The sequence below is a fragment of the Carettochelys insculpta genome, chromosome 1 (assembly GCF_033958435.1).
Source record: "Carettochelys insculpta isolate YL-2023 chromosome 1, ASM3395843v1, whole genome shotgun sequence".
NCBI lineage: Eukaryota > Metazoa > Chordata > Testudines > Carettochelyidae > Carettochelys > Carettochelys insculpta.
In genome coordinates this window covers 273,632,865-273,653,286 of record NC_134137.1, presented here as the reverse complement: position 1 = coordinate 273,653,286, position 20,422 = coordinate 273,632,865, and the positions used below count along the sequence as shown (strand labels likewise).

Here is a 20,422-nt window from a genome sequence, read left to right as displayed (position 1 = left end):
GTCCTGGTGGCGTTTGGATGCAGGTCATTGGCTTCCAAATAACTCCCTAGGCAGGGGCCCTCCCATGTGAATGTGTGGATCTGTGCCACAGATTCAATGATTAAATTCAAGCATTTTTGTTTCGCAAACACAAATGCCATGTTGCCACCAGAAGGAAGAAGTGAAACAGGCAGTATCAATGGAACACTACAGTATTACTGCCACTGTCTGTTATGGTCTCAGTCTTCCTTACTTTTATGAGCACTGGTGGGCCAAGCTCATAAAGCCATGAAAGTGCATTGTTGATCTGTGCCACTGCCCTGGAGAGGGGCAAGTGCTTAGCTGAATGGAGAGAGCACAGTTAAACTCTTACGGGCCTCGGGCATTGCGGGAACCAGGAATATCAAAGCTCTCTGGAGGAGGAGGGAGATTGTTTAACTCAGCCAGTTGAAGATTCACACCGTAAGCATGCACCCGCCCATTGTACATCCCTCTGATCTCTTTTAAAGGGCTAGACACCTTTGCAGCGGTACAGTTGTGCATGCTGGAGTATATTTCTTGATAAGAGTGCACTCGAATGTTAGAAGCACACCCATTCACGTGCAGGCTGAGAAGCCTCCAGTGCTTCTTACACAAATCAAGGAGACTAGAAAATAACATGATTTTTCTCTGGAGGGATTTGAAATGAAGGGTGGGAGGGGTGTATATTGCAATCCCCTGGAGCTCCAAATTAGCTGGACACATGAGGTGCCACAACACATCTCCCTATCCCCTCCTGAGCCAGCTTTCAAGCAGCGCAAACCCGTCCCTCGAGTAGATCTCTGGGTATTTCCTAATTCACGTTTCAGAGAAGGGGAAAGCGGCAGTGGAAAGATTATTTTACTGAGTGATTCAGCTGAGTAGTGTGCTAAGACAATGAGTCAGCTGCTACAGTGTGTTCTAACAGGGTGGCAGTGTGGAATGGAGGGTGGGATTTTATTTTCAAATTCCTCATCTGATGGTGTAACCAACACTCCTGGCAGTTCTGGAGATGGGGGAAGGGAAGACTTTCCACCTCTCCTCTGTTCTCATTTATTTCCCCTGGGTCACCTTCCTCAGAAGCACACGCTTCTGTTTTAGCCAAGGGATACTAGCCACACATTCCCTGGGAGCTTGTCTGCAACATTCTTGCCTTGAGGACAAGCTCCTTAGGGCCAGGACTGTCTCTTGTCCGGCAGGTAGCAGGGTCTAGCACAAGGGAGTTGCTGTGGGGAGGCTGTTGTCATACACAGCGTTTGAAAGGGGCAGAAGGTGAACATTTTCATTGTGAATGAAAAGCTCTGGGTTTTCCAAAATGTAAGAAAAATGTTTGATTTTTTTTTCTTTTTTAGGGGGTGGGGCGGTAACATTTTGAAGAAATGGCAGAAAATATTTTAACTGCCCCCCCGCAAAGTTTCTGTGAAAATGTCAAGGCTAAAAGGCCAGTTTTGGCCTATTTTTGTTTTTAATGAAAAACTTTGCTCAGGAATTATGAATGTTGCTTACTAGTAAACTAAGTACCATGCCCCCTCTCACAGTGTGCCAGCTGTCCCACTGCTCTGAGGGGCCAGTTGGAGTCATGCCCACACTGTGCCATTACATGGTTTTGGCCTTACTGGCATTGCACCATCTCCCCACACCCCGGGTTTCAAACTTCCTGCAACTTATCAACAGCCTGTAATGCAGGGGTGGGGCCCGAGTCCAGACCACAGCTTGTCTGGATCCAGACCCCTGAGTGTTTCTTTTCCCCTCCACGGCATCTGGCCCATCATGGGTGTGGAGCAGGGGCTGTGGGAGCAGGAAGCGTCTCTGGGCTGCGCTGCTGCTCACTGCTGTTCCCCCAGTTGTGGGGAGGGAAGGGAGAGCAGCAGCCGCCTCTACAGCCTGCCTGGAGGCTTCGTCTGTCTGCTCTGAAAATTCTGGCCAATCAGAGCAGCAGAGGGCAATGCCTGGCAGGAGAGGCAGAGGTCACAGAGCCATGTGCATCCAGGGGTAAGGTAAGCTGCAGCCCCATTGCCCAGAGCCTGTGCCCCTCAACCGCACTTGCACCCCCCTCCCAGAACCCTCCCACCCATCCTGACCCCTCCCACCCAGACCCTGGACTCCAAACCCTACACTTCCGCTCCCTCCCAGACTCCCCTCATGCACTCCACTCCTGCCCCCTCCCTTCCAGACTCCTCACCCCCACCTTGACTCCTCCCTTCCAGACCCTGCACCCCTTCTCCCACCCAGAATCCCCCACTGTCATCCTGCTCCTGCTCTCTTCCTCTTGCTCAGACCTCACAGACCTAGCCCCCTACAGTTGAGGGCCACATCAGTGGTGATGGTGGTGAGGTTGGGGGGTTGGCTTCCCACTTATGTGACCTAAAACCTGAGAAATGTTCCCCACCCCTGCTGTAGTGAAATGCTGGAGAACTTGCACCAAAAATCATTGCAGGCTCCAGGCTTGCTGCTGCTCCCAGAAGCTATGCCAGATTTTGCTGTGCTTACTAATAAGACAAAGGACAAGATGCAGGAGAGGACTAAGCAGAGCAGAATTATCTTCAACACAGGTACCTTCTTCATTGTTGGAACTGGGTAATAGTGGTCCATGCCATATGTAATTAAGAGTCTTTTCCCTATTCTTGTTTGAAGAGTAGTCCCATTGGTCAAGTCTTCAAAAAACAGCATGCTGGCATTGGAGAGATGGTACTCAATGTCTCGTCCAGAAAGCGTCTAAAGAAGATGGAAAATAGACATGTTTAACAGTCTAAGTTATCCAGCTGATTTTACTGCTAGACTAACTCCCTAGGCAAATATTGAAATTCTCTGTTTGCATTCCCTGATATAGTGATCTTACTCAAAAGTCCTATGGCTCTTTTGGCCCTAGAGTATTACTCAAAACAAACCATGTTAACTAGACAGAAGAATTCCCCTTCTTGCTGGTTTTTCTGCACTATTACAGGCAGGGAGGAGCCTGGAAGGCTCAAACAATGATTCAAACCACCTAGCACACTACTGGGTGGTAATGCAGGCCTTCGGATGAACTTCTGACCTCAAGGAAGTCAATGGCCAGGATTCCACCAGTGAAGTTTAAAGCAACAATTTATTGGAAAGGATGAAGAATGTGATAAGGCAGAAGAATAGCCGCTTGTGAATGGATGTGCAACAAATACCAGATAACAAAATTACACACAACTGTCTTTCACTAGCTACTTGTAGAGATGCAGTTGGGCATGTGGTAACAAAAACCATAGTATGAAAAATTCTTGAGTAGCAAAACAATATGCAACCTTCCATTCACAAGTACCTGAGAGAAAACACAGGGAAGAGACTTATTTGCCTATCTGATTGGTGAACTACTAAAACTGTTTGACTTTTCAGTTCTTCCTGAGATTTGTTCAAATTGAACAGTTACTACTTGTCTCCAGCAGACCTGTTCAGAATGATGTAACACTGGACGTTGCTGAACCTCCATCAATCAGCACTGACAACTATACGTTAGAGGTCATCCACGAGTTCGTTTACCTCAGGTCCACCCTCACTGACACCCTGTCATTGGAGTCTGAGCTAAATAGGAGGATCAGAAAAGCAGCCACAACTTTGTCCAGACTCAGCGAGAGAGTGTGGAATAACATCAAGTTGTACACCCACACCAAAATGCAAGTCTACAGAGCCTGCATCCTCAGCACCCTCCTTTATGGCAGTGAGTCTTGGACCCTGTACTCCTGCCAGGAAAAGAGGCTGAACGTCTTCCACTTGCGCTGCCTCAGGAGCATCCTTGGAATATCATGGAAGGACAGAGTGACCAACACTGCCATCCTTGAGCAAGCTGGAATCCCAACCATGCACACCCTCCTCAGGCAGCGGCAGTTCCGCTGGCTTGGCCACGTCCACAGGATGAATGATGGAAGTATCCCAAAAGACATCCTGTATGGTGAGCTAGCATTTGGCAAAAGACCTCCCAGATGCCCCCAAATGCGCTACAAAGATGTTTGCAAGAGGGACCTCGGGGAGGTAGACATCGAGCTGGACAGCTGGGAGGAGCTGGCAGATGATCGCAGCAGATGGAGGCAGGAACTACACAAGGGCCTTCAGAAGGGCGAGATGAGGATCAGACAGCTAGCAGAGGAGAAGCGAGCCCACAGAAAGCACAGTAAGGACCTGCCAGACACCCATTACACATGCAACAGATGCAGCAAGGACTGTCACTCTTGTGTGGGCTTCACAGTCACAGTCGACGTTGCAAATGATGATCCCAAATGGAACTACGAAGGGCGTGATCCACAGTCTATGTAGACTGAAGGATGCTACTAACACTGATACCATGAAAGGAAAAGACAAATAGATGCTCACATCATTTTCTTGTAGTCCATTATTGTTTGGGGCAAAGAGAGTGGCCTGGGTCGACAAGTTTGTGAGGTATTTCAAGAATTCCCTGCCTTTCATGGAGCTGTTGGAGTAAACCAGGACTTCCTAGAAAGAAAAAAAACACATTTGTTCATATTTGAGGGCACTCTGGATTATGGTTCAGTTATTGTGACAAAAGCTGAATCAGTACTGTGTAAAACCCCCAGCACTTCCTTGCTAACACTGAAAGAATTTTGAAGTGACAACCATTTTATCTCACTGAGATAAAAGAAGGAAAATTTTCCACTAAGAAAATTTTCAGGAAGAAGGGGCCTGCAGCAGGAGGACTTCCTTCCGGAAGACCCCCTGAGGGTCACACTTCTACACGCCGTTGTGGAGTCTGGAAGAGCATCTTCTGGATGCCAAATCATGTGACCTTATGCTAATGAGGTGCAGAATTTACATATGTGCCTCATTAGCATATTTTGGGTCCTTTATGTAGAAACAGCCTAAGGGAATATGCCTGAGGTGTAATTATTACGGTGGGGAGACTTACCCATGCTACCAGCTCTATATAATGGTGTAGCTGTAGCCACCAGGCAGTGAGACTGGTTACCCACACAAATACAATCCTGTCTGAAACCTTAGGCCCTCCTCCTGCCACTCATGTATCTGAGGCAGCACGGCTGCCTTTAGCATACTAGCTCCCCCAGAGCTGTGCGGGTATGCTAACCTCAGCTGGAAATTAGCTCCCAGGCAGACACAGCTTTAGAGAGAAGTTTTTAATTAAGAACATAATTTTAGCTTTTGATGCTTCAAATGCTGAAACACAGGCTCAATCTTTAAACACATGATGTAGTTAATTACACTGGTCCTGTGAGGCAAGTTATGTATGTAGCTTACGGTTTGAAATTTAAGGCCCTGATCCTATAGTCTTTTCCTTTTGCCTCTAGCAGTTGATAAAATTCAAATAAAATATTCTACCAGTTGTGGAATTAAAAAAAACACCCAAACCAAATCCCCCATTAACATATTAATTCATCCTAAATTCTTCAAAAGCATAAATTTTCAAATTCTTTTTACAATGTCTCAACCTGGTTTAAAGCAGCGATTCTTAAAAACTTGGATTTAAATAGCACCCTCTGGCTTTAATGCCACATTTTTCTAAAGCTCATATTTACTTTCTCATCTAGCAAGAGAAGAGTGTGGTTACCCAGCCATGTGCCCAATTTCACGTGACCAGAATGGGCTAATAAAGTAGACATTTACATGTCAATAGACGTGTGGGGTATTTGCTAGGCTATAAAACTTGGTTTAGTTTGTTTGCATCTCAGAACAACACACTTGTTTAGTTCATACCGACAAGAAGTTTGTGAACATGGGGAAAGACATCAGGACTTGTAGCAGGTTCCCGCTACATGTGAAGCCATTACCCACATATCCGAGTTTACAGGTGCAGTTCACATCTGTAAAATACAAAGGCACGTGCATATCAGATAACAAACCAAGAATGAACATTTGCTGCTGCTCTGTGGAAGAAAAATAATTTGTCAGTTCAAGGAAATTTTCCTTTGCTTAGAAAGAGAACCTGTTGCCAATGCTATGGTCTGGTCTCTTTCAGCTTATGGATGTTACTGGAATGCATTACTGTCTTTTGAACCAAACCACCTTAGACGTAAGCACTATTACCTTTGACTCTGTAGCAGAAGACATCCCAGGTTTCACTCACATTGACTCTAATCCCATAGTCAACTATTCCAACAAATCCTGATCCACAGTTTGGGGAAGAGAAGGCAGTTGGATAGCCAACTCTTTCACCATCCAACCAGCCAGCAGCGCAGAAGTGGTATCTTGCCTGTAACCAACACATTCATCACATAGCAATGCACAGAAGAAATGGAACTGTAACTAATCTAACACACTGTGAGTGAAACTCATCCTACCACAGAGGGACAACATAATACCTACATTCCTCATAAATCCTACTAAATCCTATTTTGAGGGCTTCAGCTCTTCATTGGCTTTGTGTGGTCTCTCTGAGCAGGGTGAAGTCCAACTCAGCTCAGTCCTGCACTAACCGTTGCACCGTGCGGGTGATGTCCCAGGTACAGGGAGTCTGTCTACTTAGAGGTCAATGCCGGGGCAGGGCAGAAAGAGTGTTCAACTGCAGTTGGGTGGCTTTGGTGTGCAAAAGCCAGATAAATATGACTGAAGAGAACCCTTTTTATCCACACAGAAGAGCTGACAAGTTCAATTAAATGTGAATAATAAATGTTGAATAAACTCAAAGCCAACATGATTGCTGGTTTTGCTACCAAGCCTGAATGACTTTGTTTAGGTACAGAGCAGCATGTGCCCAAAGCCCAGAGAAATCTGGATCCTTGTCTTTGGTTCAGGCCTCTCTAGTGACCAAGAAAAAATTTTCCACATAACTCACTCCAACCCTTTATTTTGCAAGTATTTCTTTTTTTCTTTAACTGGTGGTCCTTGGTGCTACCTTTTGAACTCTGAGTAGGGGTGAGTCAGGAAGAAACTGTCAAGTAATTTAGGGTGCAATGAGTTTGACCCAGGATTTAAAACTAGTTTTACAAATCCAGAATGAAATCTTGGCCCCCAATTAAAGACAATGATAAAACTCTGACTGACTTCAACCATACATGAGGTAGAACATGCTTAATATATACAATAATAAAAAGGGTTATTCTATGCCTACTCCAGCTGGTGGGGAGAGGGAAAAGCCTTGTTTGAAGAAAAACAAGTGTAAACTTAATTCTATAATAAGTTCCTTAAAAATGAGTCTAATTAAATTGTATAATAAAATCTAAAATTTGATTTCTGAAGAATCTTGCTCTACTACCACTAAAAACAATGACAATTTTGCTCATTTTAATTTGATTTTAGTGGAAGTAGACTCAGATACAAAGTTAGTACAGCACATACTTTTTTACTTGCCAGTACTGCCAAGTTTCAAGCAACTGCTTAACATTGACAGATGGGCGTTCTAACATTGGCTAGCTGCTTGACGTGGAGTTGAAAGTTGGCCAGAAGAAAACAAGGTAAGTGATGTTTTTCAAGCAATCTACAGTTCTAAATGTTTTGATTCAGCTACAGTATTCACAGTGATAATTAATTAAGGGTATTACTGTCCCATTGCGTATTTAGGTCTCGTGTAAAGAGAAAAAAATCCCCTATTTTGATTTCCATTGTTGGGTTTTATCTTCCAGATAAAAAGCTAACTAACTCCTGCCTTGACAAGTGCATATGCAAGTCCTATCTGAAGTCAGTGAATCTGTGTCTACACTGCATATTTTTGGCAATACTCTTTTTGACCTTACACAGTTGAAATAAATACAATAGTCCCTACAGTTATGCAAGTGTTGCTTTCCCACGCACACTCACATAACTCGAATTTCACATAAGTTGGGGGGGAAGGGGCTTTCTTCCTGTCAGAACACACGTTCTGCAGCTGGGGCAGCCACAGGAGCACCTGGAGCTCCCTTTGAATGGTAAGTCCTCAGGTTGAGGGGGCAGCTGGGGAGGGTTAAGCCTGGCTGTGGGTTGGGGCCATGGGAGGGGAGCAGGCAGGGTTAAGCCTGGGGTGGGTTAGGACTGCAGGGGGAGTGTGGGGGTGGCGAGCTGGGGCAGTGCAGCCCTTTGCTGGGGGTTGAGCTGGAACTGTGCAGGGTGTGGGGGGTGAACCGAGGCTGCATTGGGGGGGGAGAGCCACAGCCAGACACAGAGCCAGGGCCAGGTGTGGGGTGGGGTGAGCCAGAGTTGGAGCCAGGTGAATGGGGTTGTGTGAGCCAGAGCTGAATGTGGTGGGCAGTGAGCTGGAGTCGGAGCTGAGTGTGTGGCGGGGGAGGGGTGGTGAGCTGGAGTTGGAGCTGGGCGCAGGGGTTGAGACAGAGCTGGGCATGGGGCAGAGGGGTGAACTGGGGGTCAGAGCTGGGTGTGGGGGGGTGGTGAGCTGAAGTAGGAGTCCAGCACAGAGGTGGTGAGCTGGAGTTGTGTGGGGTGGGGGTGAACTGGGGGTGTTTGAACCAGGGTCACCTGGGCTGGGGAGGAAGGGGATTGAGCCAAGGATGGGGGAGCCAGATTTTGAGTTGCATTTAACTCGCATTAATGCAAGTTAAGCACAACTTGAAATCACTCATTTCAAGGGTTTACTGCAAAGTCAAAAATCACATTCACACAGCAACAGCATTGTGAGACAGAGCTTTCTAACTCCCAGCCACAGTTCACAGCCACAGCATTGCAAAAGGAGCCTTCACATAAGCTGATAATAACTGTGCTTTGTTCACACCTTTTCCTTTTTCACCTTGAATTGCGGGGGACTCGACAAAAGTTGTTCACAGAGCTGGAGTTATTACTTTGAGGAAAAAGCCCTGTTATCTCAACATTTTATGCATGGCCGTGTGAATGCCCTTTTTTTTTTTTTTTTTTTTTTGAAAAAAAGTTTTTTATCTAACAAAACAAAACGATAAACAAAACAAAAAAGCCATTCAGATATAGAGAAGCCCTAAGATTTCTTTGCCTGACTCAGGAGAAGCACTTTGTTCATAGATAGACAGGCTGCGAGGTTTAGATTTTTACTGGTAAATGTCAGTGAATGTCAGTTTCACTGTACCCACAAAATGGATGAAAAAATATTTCCATTAATGATAATTGAAATTTACAGATAGACAATGTAAGAGAAAAGCTGCTTGAGAATGTAGCATCAAAATCCAGAGGTTTAGACTTATGAATTGGGCTTGTTACAAATGGACTAGTTAAGGAATATTAAAAACAGGAATAACTTGTTGATGAAAGATTATATTCTTAGCACTTTTTGACATATGATGTCGGCAATTTGTGTTTTAAGGGTTATAAACCTAACTTTTTGGATTTCAACACTTACTGTAATTAAATAATTTTGTCTGACTCTCTCCCCGATAATTTCCCATAAAAGTGAAAATTTAAAATAAAAATGCTTAAATCCATAATTTTGTACAACTGTGAAAATTTAAATCAACAAAAATCTTTGTGTTGAGATAAAAATAAATCTCATGCTACCCAGCCTACTCATAGAGCGAAGAAGTTGCACTCCTTAGACTGCAACTGTCTCCCCCATATTCCACTTTCAAATAACTACATCTTACAATTCTGTTTCACCCTTGTCCATCCACTACATACAGCACACAAACTGAGTCCATTGACATTGCAGTTCAGTACTATGTCACCTTCTGAGCATACGACAGCTGATTGTAAGTTGCTATGGTTGCTCCTTCACCGGCACAGGTCTCCTTTGCTTTTTCATAAGTCAGTTTGTACTGCCCTTTGGGAGAACGTAAATGGAAAACTCCAACTGTCGCATCTGTAAGCAAAAATAAATAATATTATACCTGAACATATTTTAACTATCTGGGCCTAAAGTGGACAGCTCTGTAATAGATTGAATAATCCTTAAAGGATTTCCATGCAACGTAGGTGGTATGTAACTAACAAGCCTCTCTTGGGGTAATGCTTCCCTTTGGAATCATTTTAATTTTTACTTTAATGGTCCCAACTCAGAAATTATTATGGTACATTCTCAAACTTTAAGCATGTCCATACGTCCCATTATTTCAACAGGCTTTGCTGTCCAGGGTGGACTATTGAACTGGGGCCAAACTACTGCATAGTATGCATCTGGGCATAACTGCTTTCACTTCAGTGACCCTTGACATGGACACAGGAGTCCACCTGGATGGATCCCACGCCACTTGCTTTTTATACCACGCCACTTCTGAGTCTGCCTGGCATACTGACCCTGGAAATGGAGATCAGCACAGTTGGCATCGGCATGGCACTGCCCATTGTCTTGCAAACAACGGTCAATCGGCAGCTGCATCACAGTGCAGTCCAGCCCATCCCCCACATAGTTATTTTTACATTCGCATTTGCGTTTATCCTGGGAAGAGAGAGAATAAAAAAGTCCTAAGAGAATGTTTAACAAACATAAAAATGACAACTTAAAATAGCATTTTCTAAAGAGCTGGAAGTACACGTTGAACCTCTGTCATCTGGCACCTTTGGAACCTGACGGGTACCAGCTGAGAGAATTTGCCAGGAGGCCAGGATTGTCTGTCAGGGTTACCAACACTGCCGCTGCTTACTGGGCTCTTGGAAGACATTTAGGGGTAAATTACATCTAAATAACACCAGAGAACACTGAGTGTCAGGACTGGTGGCTATAAACAAACTTTATGGACCATGGGAAACTTGGCCACACCTACTGCAAGTGGTCATCCAGCTACATAAAACCATGCTGCATTACATGTTGCCAGACAAGAGCGTTCCAGATAAAGAAGTTCAGCTTGTAACCTATAGGCTGAGTCCTGCGACAGCACAATGTGCACTGGCTAAAGTGCCACTAGCGAAAGTTATGACTCAATAATCTCCTCACACACCTACCACAGCTCATCTTTACTGAGCAAAACACTTAAGTGTACACACTTAAGCCACTAAACCTAAGCCACTAAGAATACACTTTGAAGAATTATAACAATAAATATGCAGGGTATCCACTCAAAATACAATTAAATAAATACATGAAAAGAATCTAACAATCCACTAATTGCAACAGGCTGACGAGTGAGATTTACCAGTTGGAACACATACATGTCTCCTTTAGGCACCTTATACTTTTCAACCTGCCAAGGCCCAAACACAGCATAAGCAAATTATGCATAAAGAATACTTGAACAGTCTATGGGACCCATTCCTTCAGTGTAGATAACATCAGCTTCATCACTCTGCACTTCTAAAGTAAAGTCTCCATCAATAAGCTGAATGGACACCAAAGTTACATGACAAGCAGGCTGGGATTAACGAGTGATGTGTCTCAAAGTCAGGGATGTTTGAGAGGTGTGGTCTGACCCCGTTCCCACCGAAATCACTGGAAAGATTCCAGTTGTCTTCATTGGGATGTGGCTTGGAAACCTAGTGAGGATTTCCAAGACAAATTTTAACCCCCCACATCCTCAACTTACAGGTCCTGTCATTGTACAAATGGCATGTTCATGGCAACCACCATTGAGCCCATCAGCACATGGATTTATAGGAAGGCAGGTACGACCATCTCCTGTGTATCCTTTCTGGCAGCTGCAAAAGACTTTTATACCCGTTTGGGTACATTTTGAATTCTGGTGGCACCCACCGTTGTTTTGTTTACAAAGATTCACAGCTACAAAGCAAAAAGAAAAGGTGTAAGTTAGTGAGTGTTTAGAGTGTGTGTTTCCTTCACAAGGAAATTGACTTCTGGTTCTTTAGAAGCAAGTGGAACAGGGGTTTTTGGCTGACTAGGCTGTAAGCTTCTTCAGCTTATCTCTATTTGTGGAGAGGCTTTCACAAAAGGGGCACCAATCCTCCTCAGGGATTTGGGCGCTTCCCTAATAGAAAACATTAAAAGTGGCCCAGACCTTCCCCTCCTGCTGCAGCAAGGAAATTTTTGCAAGGAAACCTCTGTGAGGACTATAGATTTCTTGCATTATCCCAGAGGGCTGCAGGGCAAGTATCTCCAGATCTCAACCCCATCAAAAATTGTCCCTAAGAGTGGCAGATTCCCCAGTGGCCAGGGCCACACATGTGCTGTACCTCACAGTGGCACTGGCTCCTGGTGGCTGTGCTTGGCCCCTTGGTACTATGAGGGGATCCACTCTAGCAGGGATTCCACCCAGGCCAGCGTGACTCCTAACGGCTCTGGGGGTGGATAATAGAAGGGTTGATACAAAGTGGGTATGCACCAACTTTTCTGGATGACTTCTGGGACGGAAGAGGGGCAGGGCGCATTCACCCTTGTCCTCCATACAACCAAGAGTGGACAATGGTGCCAAACCCCCTTTCCACATGAAGGAACCTTCCAGAGTTGGGTCTGCAGAAGACACGATCTGTCCCAGTAATAATGGCTGACTAGCTCTCAACTAATATTGCCAGAGAATTGCTTTGCCTCAGGTAATGGAAGATTGTGGCAAATGAATTATTAAGCTGAAAACCCCCAAAGTCTCACATGCCTTAACAGAGCAGACTAGCTGTCTGGTTGCCCTCAGATATACCCGTGAAATCCCAGTGAAATCATCTTCCAGGGCCAAACTCAACTGGTTTATTAGGCTCTGTCTACACTACCAAGTTTTGTCCACAGAAGCTGCCTTTTGGTGACAGAACAGTGAGAGTGCATATGCTGAAATGTGACTTTTGTCAGGAAAGACTCCCAGTTTTGGCAATGAAAAGCTTCCACCTCTACAGCTGACTTTTCTCCTTTTCTCTTCTCTTTATTGTCCCCAAATGAGCCAGTGTAGACTGCTGTCTGTTTTAATGACAGCACTGGCTTCCACCAGCATACCACAAAGCCTACCCTGATGGCTCTGCTCAGTGTTTTCAGCTCTGTTACCCTGCAAGCAAGTGCCCCTCCCCATTCAGAGCTCAGGGAGATAGCTGACAGCTGAGCGAGATGATCCGTTTGGGGGAAAAAACAAACAAAATCAGTGGAATGATGCAGACTGTTACTGCTGGGGGAGGGGAACAGGCTGCTGGGTGGAAAGCTTACAGAACTGCTCATGATGCCGCTCCCTGCAGCTGAGGCGGCTCTGGGAGCACTCAAAGGGAAACCCAGGATGCGCAAGGATCATCCCTGCCTTCTCCTAATATTGTACTGTGGGCGACGTACCCAAAATGCACTGCTTACACTGTTGATGATGGTGCCCCTAGTGTGGACATGAGCTGGTGACAGGGAGGAAGTGCAAACATCCTCTGGTGTTTTTTGTTTTGTTGCATTTTGGGTGTCAACACAAGATTTGTTGCCAAAACTTGCTAGTGTAGACATAGCCTTAGAGTAGGGTCATCCATGAATTGATCCCATGCCCTTTAGAAGAAAAACCTGTAACTACATTTCATTTGTTTCACTCTCTCTCCTCTGAGAGTCTTGAGACTACAAGTTTTGGTTCAGTGTCCTCTTGGATAGGTAACATTTCACCTACGTTAGTCCTATGTATTAAAGCAAATGGCTAGGTACAAACAACATTTGCTTTCAATGTCTGGGGAGAGCCAAGGTGGGTGAGTTAATTACACAGACCTGTTAAGGTCTGGGACTGCTGTACATGAATTCACCTGTACATGTGATGCCATCTCCTTCATAAAACGGCTTACACTGACACATGTTGTTTTCTTTGCAAACAGCATTACTGGAACAAGTAGGTGAACACACGGGTGGCAAAGCTGTGAAGAATGTAAAACAGCCGATCAAAATGACTTTTCATACGACAAAAAAAGTGCTGTCAGCTAGGGAATAAAGGAAAACTTGAATACAGTATATGTTAACTTAAAAACCTGTGGGACAAGTCTTATGTCTACAGAGTGTAACGCCCAGTTCTTATCTAACGCTTTTCATCATTGATCTCAAAGCATTTTACATGGAAGTTGAGTATCATTAGTCCATATTACAGATGGGCAAACAAGGGTGCAGTGATGTGTTCCAGATCACACAGCAAGTCAGTGCAGAGGGACAAGCTGCTGTGCTGATTTGACATTCTTCAGCATGATGAGCTCACAGAGTGCAAAGCCTCATTCAAACTATATCTGCTGGGCCACGCTTTGATGCTAATCAGTTACAAGAGAGATCATCTTCATTAATCTGAAGTACACTTACCGTAATAGGCTGATATGATAAAAGGGGATATTATCTAAATAAAATATTCACTATGGTTTTCGTATCTTCTGTTAACAGTACAGGTTGAACCTCTCTAGTCCAGCACCCTCAGGTCCTGGCAAGTGTCGAACGAGAGAATTTGCTGGACCATGGGAAATCAATGTTGTCCAGCTCATTACCAACACTTCCACTGCTTAGTGGGCTCTTAGAAGCCATTTAGAGGTAAATTACAGGTTAAAAAAACCAGCCCAGAACACTAAAAGCCAGGACTGGTGGCTGTAAGCAAACTTTATGGGACCACAGGAAACTTGGTGAAACCCATGATGTGGCCATTGGGCTAATTAAAATCATGCCAGATTAGAAAGTACCTGATTAGAGAGGTTCAACCTGTATTATATTTTTCAGGCATCTAGTGCTCATATTTTAAAGCACCTTATAAACAATACATAATTAACTCTGTTAACATCCCTGAGAGGTAGAGTTAAATTGTCTTTTAATTGAAACTTTTTTTTCAGCAAAAAAATGCAGTTTCTATGATACTAAAATACTTTGTGAATTTTTGTCAATTTTTCCAAACAGTTTCGGTTAAATGTCTACCAGGAAAAAACAAAACAAAACAAAACATTTCATTTTGACACTATCAAAATACTTCAGTTTTTAACTTGAAACGGGTTTGTGCTTCAAAATTTACTTAACTCGTATTACAGAAAATTAAATGTTTTTAAAAATCTTTTTGATTTCCTTAAAATTTCAGTTTTAGTTCAACCCAAAATGATACCCTCCCACCCCTCAGTTGTTCATAATTGCCGGTGACACAAAACATTCATTATTTACCCACCTCTGCTGGGAGGTAGAGCAGTAAATATGATCTCTATTTTACAGATAAGGTCAAAGACGCAGAGTAGGTAAGCAACTTCTTATGAGAACTGAAATTAGCTATTAACCAGGATGGGTAGGAATGGTGTCCCTAGCCTCTGGGTGTCAGAGGTTGGAACTGGGTATCAGGAGAGGGATCACTTTTGTGATTATCTGTTCTGTTCATGCCCTCTGGGGTATCAGACATTGCCCTCTGTCATAAGACAAGATACGGGGTGAGATGGACCTTTGGTCTGACCCAGTATGGCTGTTCTTATGTTCTAAATTGGAACTCTCGATCTCACTTCTCAGGCCTGTGGTTGGTATGCTAGACCAATCTTTCTCAACCTTTTCAATAGCATGGACCTGCTTGCTGCTTTTCCAGGAACTGACGCTGGTCCCCAGATGGGTCATTAAGAAACACTGCTCTGGACCATGCTGCCTGCTCACATAGACAACAGAGTAATCTGCTTAAAGCAGCCCTGTAGCCACCCACGTTGAGCAATCCCAGAGTAGACAAACATACCTGTATGTGACACAGACCCCACTGCTGCTGTACAGCAGGGGGTAAACTAGATCAGTGACACTCAGCCACTGGCTAGTCAGGCTTTTTTTACCTGGCTGTAACATTAATGAACAGCTTCTGTGCTGAGTTCCTGTGCACTGCTGCTATTTGCCCCTCATCTAGGCGTCTTAGGCTCTGTCTACACTAGCCAAAGTATGTCGAATGCAGATACACAAATCTAGCTGGACCAATTGCATAGCTAGACTTGATGTAGCTGCACTTGGCTTACTTGGCTGTCCGAAATGAAGAAGGGACTTTCTCCTTGTATCTCATGAGGAGAACAGAGGTCGACTGCGAGCCCTGAGTGGTCGATTTCATGAGCCCCTACCAGAAATTGAACCCCAGAAGATCAACCCTGAGAAGGTCGATCTTCTGGGCTAGTGTAGACATAGCCCTAGTTTCCACACACAACAGATCTGTGTACTCTGCAGGGTAAGCCCGGGGTTAGCTCATTTAGCATAGCCTGGATTTGTTAACCCAGGGAACTGAACATCTATAATTACTTATAAACATAGGTTAGGAACTGTTTGTTAGAACCTGAGTCCCAGTCTGGGGCACCAGCAATTATACTGCATTATGTGGGTCCAAGTCTAACCACTCATATCTCTGGCAGTCTCCCCAAAGGTGGCTGCACCAGCCCTTTTTCATGGTGCAGCATGGAAAAACTTGACTATTTTCTAAACTGTCCAGAGTACACAAAAAGCGGCCCATAGGACTGTGGGATATTTTTGGTGGACTCCAGGAGCACTAACCCAGTGGAGCTGCGTCTACACTGTGAAGCAATAGGGTTGGCTAGGGCTCAGACCCGTCACCTCCATGTGTTCCTGGGAGCCTGGGTTAGTGTGATTTGTGTAGAGAGTGCACCTTTGCTACATTCTGCAGTCAGTCCTCTAGTAGGTGTACAAAGCTTCATATTTAGAGGAACCACAGGTATTTTTGGGCACTGTGCCGACTATGGCAGAATGCAGCACAAGATAATTTTCACTACAGGTTTCAATCCTCCTTGTACTGAACACAAAACTCTCCTTCAACATTTATCCTGCATAAAGCAAGATGCCTGGAATTAACAACTCTTTCTGGCCACATCCAGTGTATGAAAAATACTGATTCAATTAAACTTGCTCGGAGCGCTGTGACCTATTGCTTTACTACAGATGCGAGTGAGAAGACAGAGACCTAATTTGGTTTCACAGAATTGACCAGTCCATCCAGTTTCACAGAAGCATTGTCCCGATCCGGAGTATCCTTCATCACATTGTCCATGGGCCTTGCAGTCACAGGCTGTAAAAGAAATGTAGATTGATCACAGACAGGACAGTAATTAGGAGAAGAAAGTTCTTTCCTAGGGCAATGTCACTTAGGTCATTGGTTTTATATATAGCATTAGCTAACAAGAAGGCAGATGAATTAACTGGTGTCAGTTTAATAACACATCCAGTGGCACTGAAACAGTTTTAAATGTGGGGGGTACTGAAAGGCAGTCCCTTTGCCCTACCCCTACCCCTACAGAACTAGGGTTGGGAGCAGGCCATACCTTGGGGGGTAGAGGGAATCTGGAAGGGGAAAAGGGGCTGAGGCGGATCCACAGCTAGCAGTGGGCAGGGGTCTGGCAACCAGCACCTTGAGTGTGGGGTGATAGGCAGGACCCCAGGTGCAGGGCTGGCAGTGGAGCTCCAGGTGTGGGACCGGATGCTGGGACCCCAAAGATGGGATGGGTAGTGGAGCCCCTGGATATAGCGCTGGCAGCCAAGACCCTGGGAACGGGACCAGAAGCTGGAACCACTGAGCAGGGTTGACAGCTGACATTTCAGGCATGGGGCTGGCAGCTGGAAGCCTGGTCGCAGGCTGGGCCTCGAGCCCCTGCATAACAACCCTAGTACCCATGCCTATGCACACAGCTGAAAACGGATATAGAGCCACATTGTAATGGGCAGGACCAAACCCACACTGGCTGGAGGCAGAAAGAAGTTAAAGATTTGTTTTGGACACATAGTCAGAAACCAGGCTTAGTGTACAACAGCTGCTGGCTATATCAAACTTGGAGGACAGGCTCTTCAGCCAGGGGGAATAAACAGAAAAGCTTAACAGTTGAGTTGCTCCACCAGAGAGCTCTTAGGCAGCGAATATTTAAGGGGTGGGGCTCAGGACCCTGAACTAGGAACCCTACAGGGAGTCAGATCCAGGAAGCAGGCTCAGGCAGGCCTTTGTATTCTCTTTAACAAGGTCAAAGCCTCTGCACGGGGTAGGTGGACTTTGTCTCCAAGCTAGCGTGAAAGTTACCTGCTCACAAATGTGCTTACCCTGAAAAATATCTCAGCTATTTTTCAGGAGTGACTAAGATTTTCTGGATGGGGATGGCCTCTTTTAGATAGCAGGAGGATGTTCTCCTACCCTCTTACTCCCCTGCCCTGAAACCTTAAAGCACAAAGTATTACTGAGCAGTAGATCTTTGTGGATACACCAAGCAATAGAGCTGGTCTGTCATGAAGAATCTTTATTGTTGACAGTTCGGTGTGGCTATGGTTACACTGTAGCTGTAACTTGAAATAACTTACTCAATTTGCCTTGTGCAAATTGCATAATTTATTTCAAGTTAACTTATTTTGAACTTGGCACTAAAATTTGAAATAAATGCCTTTTTTGAAGTTTCTGCTACCCCCATCAGACGAGGGGTACCGGAACCAGAATGCAAAGCTCCAAACAGTGCTGCTATTTCAAGCACTGTGTTTAGCCATGGAGTTGCTATTTTGGGATACATTTGTATACTGAAATAGCAACTATAGTGTAGCCATTGCCTATGTGTTTTGTTGTTCAGTGGAGTTTTGGCCTCTGCTTGTCCAAGCTTCTGCCAAGAATGTTCTCTGTGCACATGGGAGCGTATTGGCATGGGATTTAACTGACAAGCAGTTCTGATTCTATGGGTGAAATTCTGGGCTCCCAGAAGTCAGGAGCAAAACTTCCAGTAAGTTTATTCGAGCCAAGATTTCACACTTTGTTATTTGATTTATGAAGCTTTTAAGCTGGTCAATTAATGTTTGATTTGTATAAACACAGGATTTATGCATATGTAAAAAAAAGGGTTATCAGGCCACAAGACCTTTGGCTTTCCATTTAGTAAACTAACAATTTGAGGTTCAGATTGGCCATGTCTACATGGGCACCTTCTCTTGACAGAACTGGGCTTTTGTTGGCAAAACCCATGGAGTGTTTACATAGCTATGGTGCTCTGTCAAGAGATTGTTGATAAAACGTAGCTCTTCACCTGGCAGAGTTATACCTCTCCACGTTCGGGTATGGGTCTTCTGTCAACAGCATTCTATCGACAGAGTGCCTGTGTAGACACTTCTGTTGACAGAGAGGGCTTCCAGTTACGTGGGCAGCCCCGTTTGCAGAGCTTTCCATTAGCCATTCTGTTGAGAGAAGGCAGAGCAGCCCGGCTGCTGTATGCGGACTGCTGCTGTGTGTAGCTCCAATCTGTCGACAGAGGTCCTGCCGACAGTGATATCTGTCAAAAGAGGCTTCCCGTGTAGACATACCCATTATGTTTATGTCACTATCTAAACTATTACACACTGCAGTACAATAGATGCCAAATGGATAAACTCTGGGAAAGTTCGGAACTTTTACACACATTGACATTGTGGATTTGGTGCTAGTTACTACAAAACTCTGTTGGACTGAAAACAGTAATTTGGGACGAAAGAGTTAATAGCCCATCTCTTCTGCTATTTTTAGTTTCTCAACTAAAATCTTTATGCTGAGAATATTTGTTTTTTAATCTCAGATGAAGTTTACCCCTATGAGGATGCACAAGGCAAACATACTGGTGAAGTCCTATCCAAGCCCACCATGAAGGCTAATGTGGGAATTTCAGTGGAGCACAGGTCCTGTCCACAAATTAATTTAACCTCCTGTGTTTCTCTCTTTTTCATATGGTAAGTAATAGTACTGCTTTTAGTGGCGGTGAGCTGTCCTTCTGATAGCTTGTATTTTACCAGCATTTCCATTCCAGAGTCTTGTCTATTTCTGGGGTTGGGGAGAAGGCTACATTTTGATTAAAAGGCCTGTCAGTCAGTGTAGTGATCAACATGTGAAGCCTCACCCTGCTTTGTGTTACTGCCAGATGAAACTGTATAATTGATAGAAGTGGGTGAAATTCACGCCAGTGCAATGGGCCAGCACAAGGCTACGTACTACTGAAACTCCATGTAAGCTGTCTATATTGAGCCTATGTGCTGACTCTCTGCATGGGAGTGATCTTCAGCTAGGCTCCAGGCCGTGGCAGTCACAGAGAGGTGTGTCAACTGTGAAATGGAAGAGCATGTACAAAATGGCAAATTGTAATCAGCTGTTAATTCAGAAACAAGACTGAAACTTACGTTTACAATCAGAGCCATATCGTCCCGGCAAACATAACTCACATGATGTCCCATTGAAGCCACTGTTACATTTACACACTCCAGTTCCTGAGTATCCATCATTACATGAGCCATGATTATTACATGGGGTCTCTGGCCCTCCAGGGCAGGCTAGGAAGGATAAAATACAGTGAGTTAATTGTCCTCAGCTTCACCTCCTGGTTGCATGATTGTTTGTTTTCTAAGAAAACTGGTTTTAGAAACTCTTTGAGCACAAAAATGTTAAGTCCTAATGTGATCCTAAATCTCTTAGGCATGGTTGAAAATTCCCTACATGCGCATGTAGTGGACCCCAGTGGAGTCATACAACCTCATTTAGTTGAAGGATGTAACCTGGAATCTACACATTTAGACTCTTGGCCCGCAGGACTGCAATCTGATCCACCGGGATGAAGCCCCGAGCCCATGCAGAGCTCTGATGAAGTCAAAGCCAACAGTTGCTTGGATTAAAACACATGCTGTCTGGCAAGCATGTTGGTACAGCTGAGCGAAGGTTGGGAAGTTAATTAAATGGTACAGTGCCAGCCTTGGTATGGATTCCACACAGCTATGGTTTTCAAAGTCAATACCTGTTTAAGCTAACAGGCCCCACAGCCC

General features: G+C 44.7%; 1 protein-coding gene across 1 annotated transcript in view; it reads right to left on the bottom strand.

Moving 5' to 3' along the window:
* STAB2 (stabilin 2) overlaps positions 1 to 20,422 on the bottom strand; it is a 165,980-nt gene that overhangs the window by 9,736 nt on the left and 135,822 nt on the right. The window contains exons 56-65 of the mRNA XM_075007690.1: positions 19,787 to 19,936; positions 16,584 to 16,688; positions 13,450 to 13,557; positions 11,337 to 11,530; positions 10,114 to 10,255; positions 9,546 to 9,679; positions 6,016 to 6,181; positions 5,686 to 5,792; positions 4,333 to 4,452; positions 2,554 to 2,712 (exon numbers count right to left, since the gene is read on the bottom strand). Coding sequence (XP_074863791.1) covers positions 2,554 to 2,712; positions 4,333 to 4,452; positions 5,686 to 5,792; positions 6,016 to 6,181; positions 9,546 to 9,679; positions 10,114 to 10,255; positions 11,337 to 11,530; positions 13,450 to 13,557; positions 16,584 to 16,688; positions 19,787 to 19,936 — 1,385 coding nt within the window. The remainder of the gene's footprint in view (positions 1 to 2,553; positions 2,713 to 4,332; positions 4,453 to 5,685; positions 5,793 to 6,015; positions 6,182 to 9,545; positions 9,680 to 10,113; positions 10,256 to 11,336; positions 11,531 to 13,449; positions 13,558 to 16,583; positions 16,689 to 19,786; positions 19,937 to 20,422) is intronic.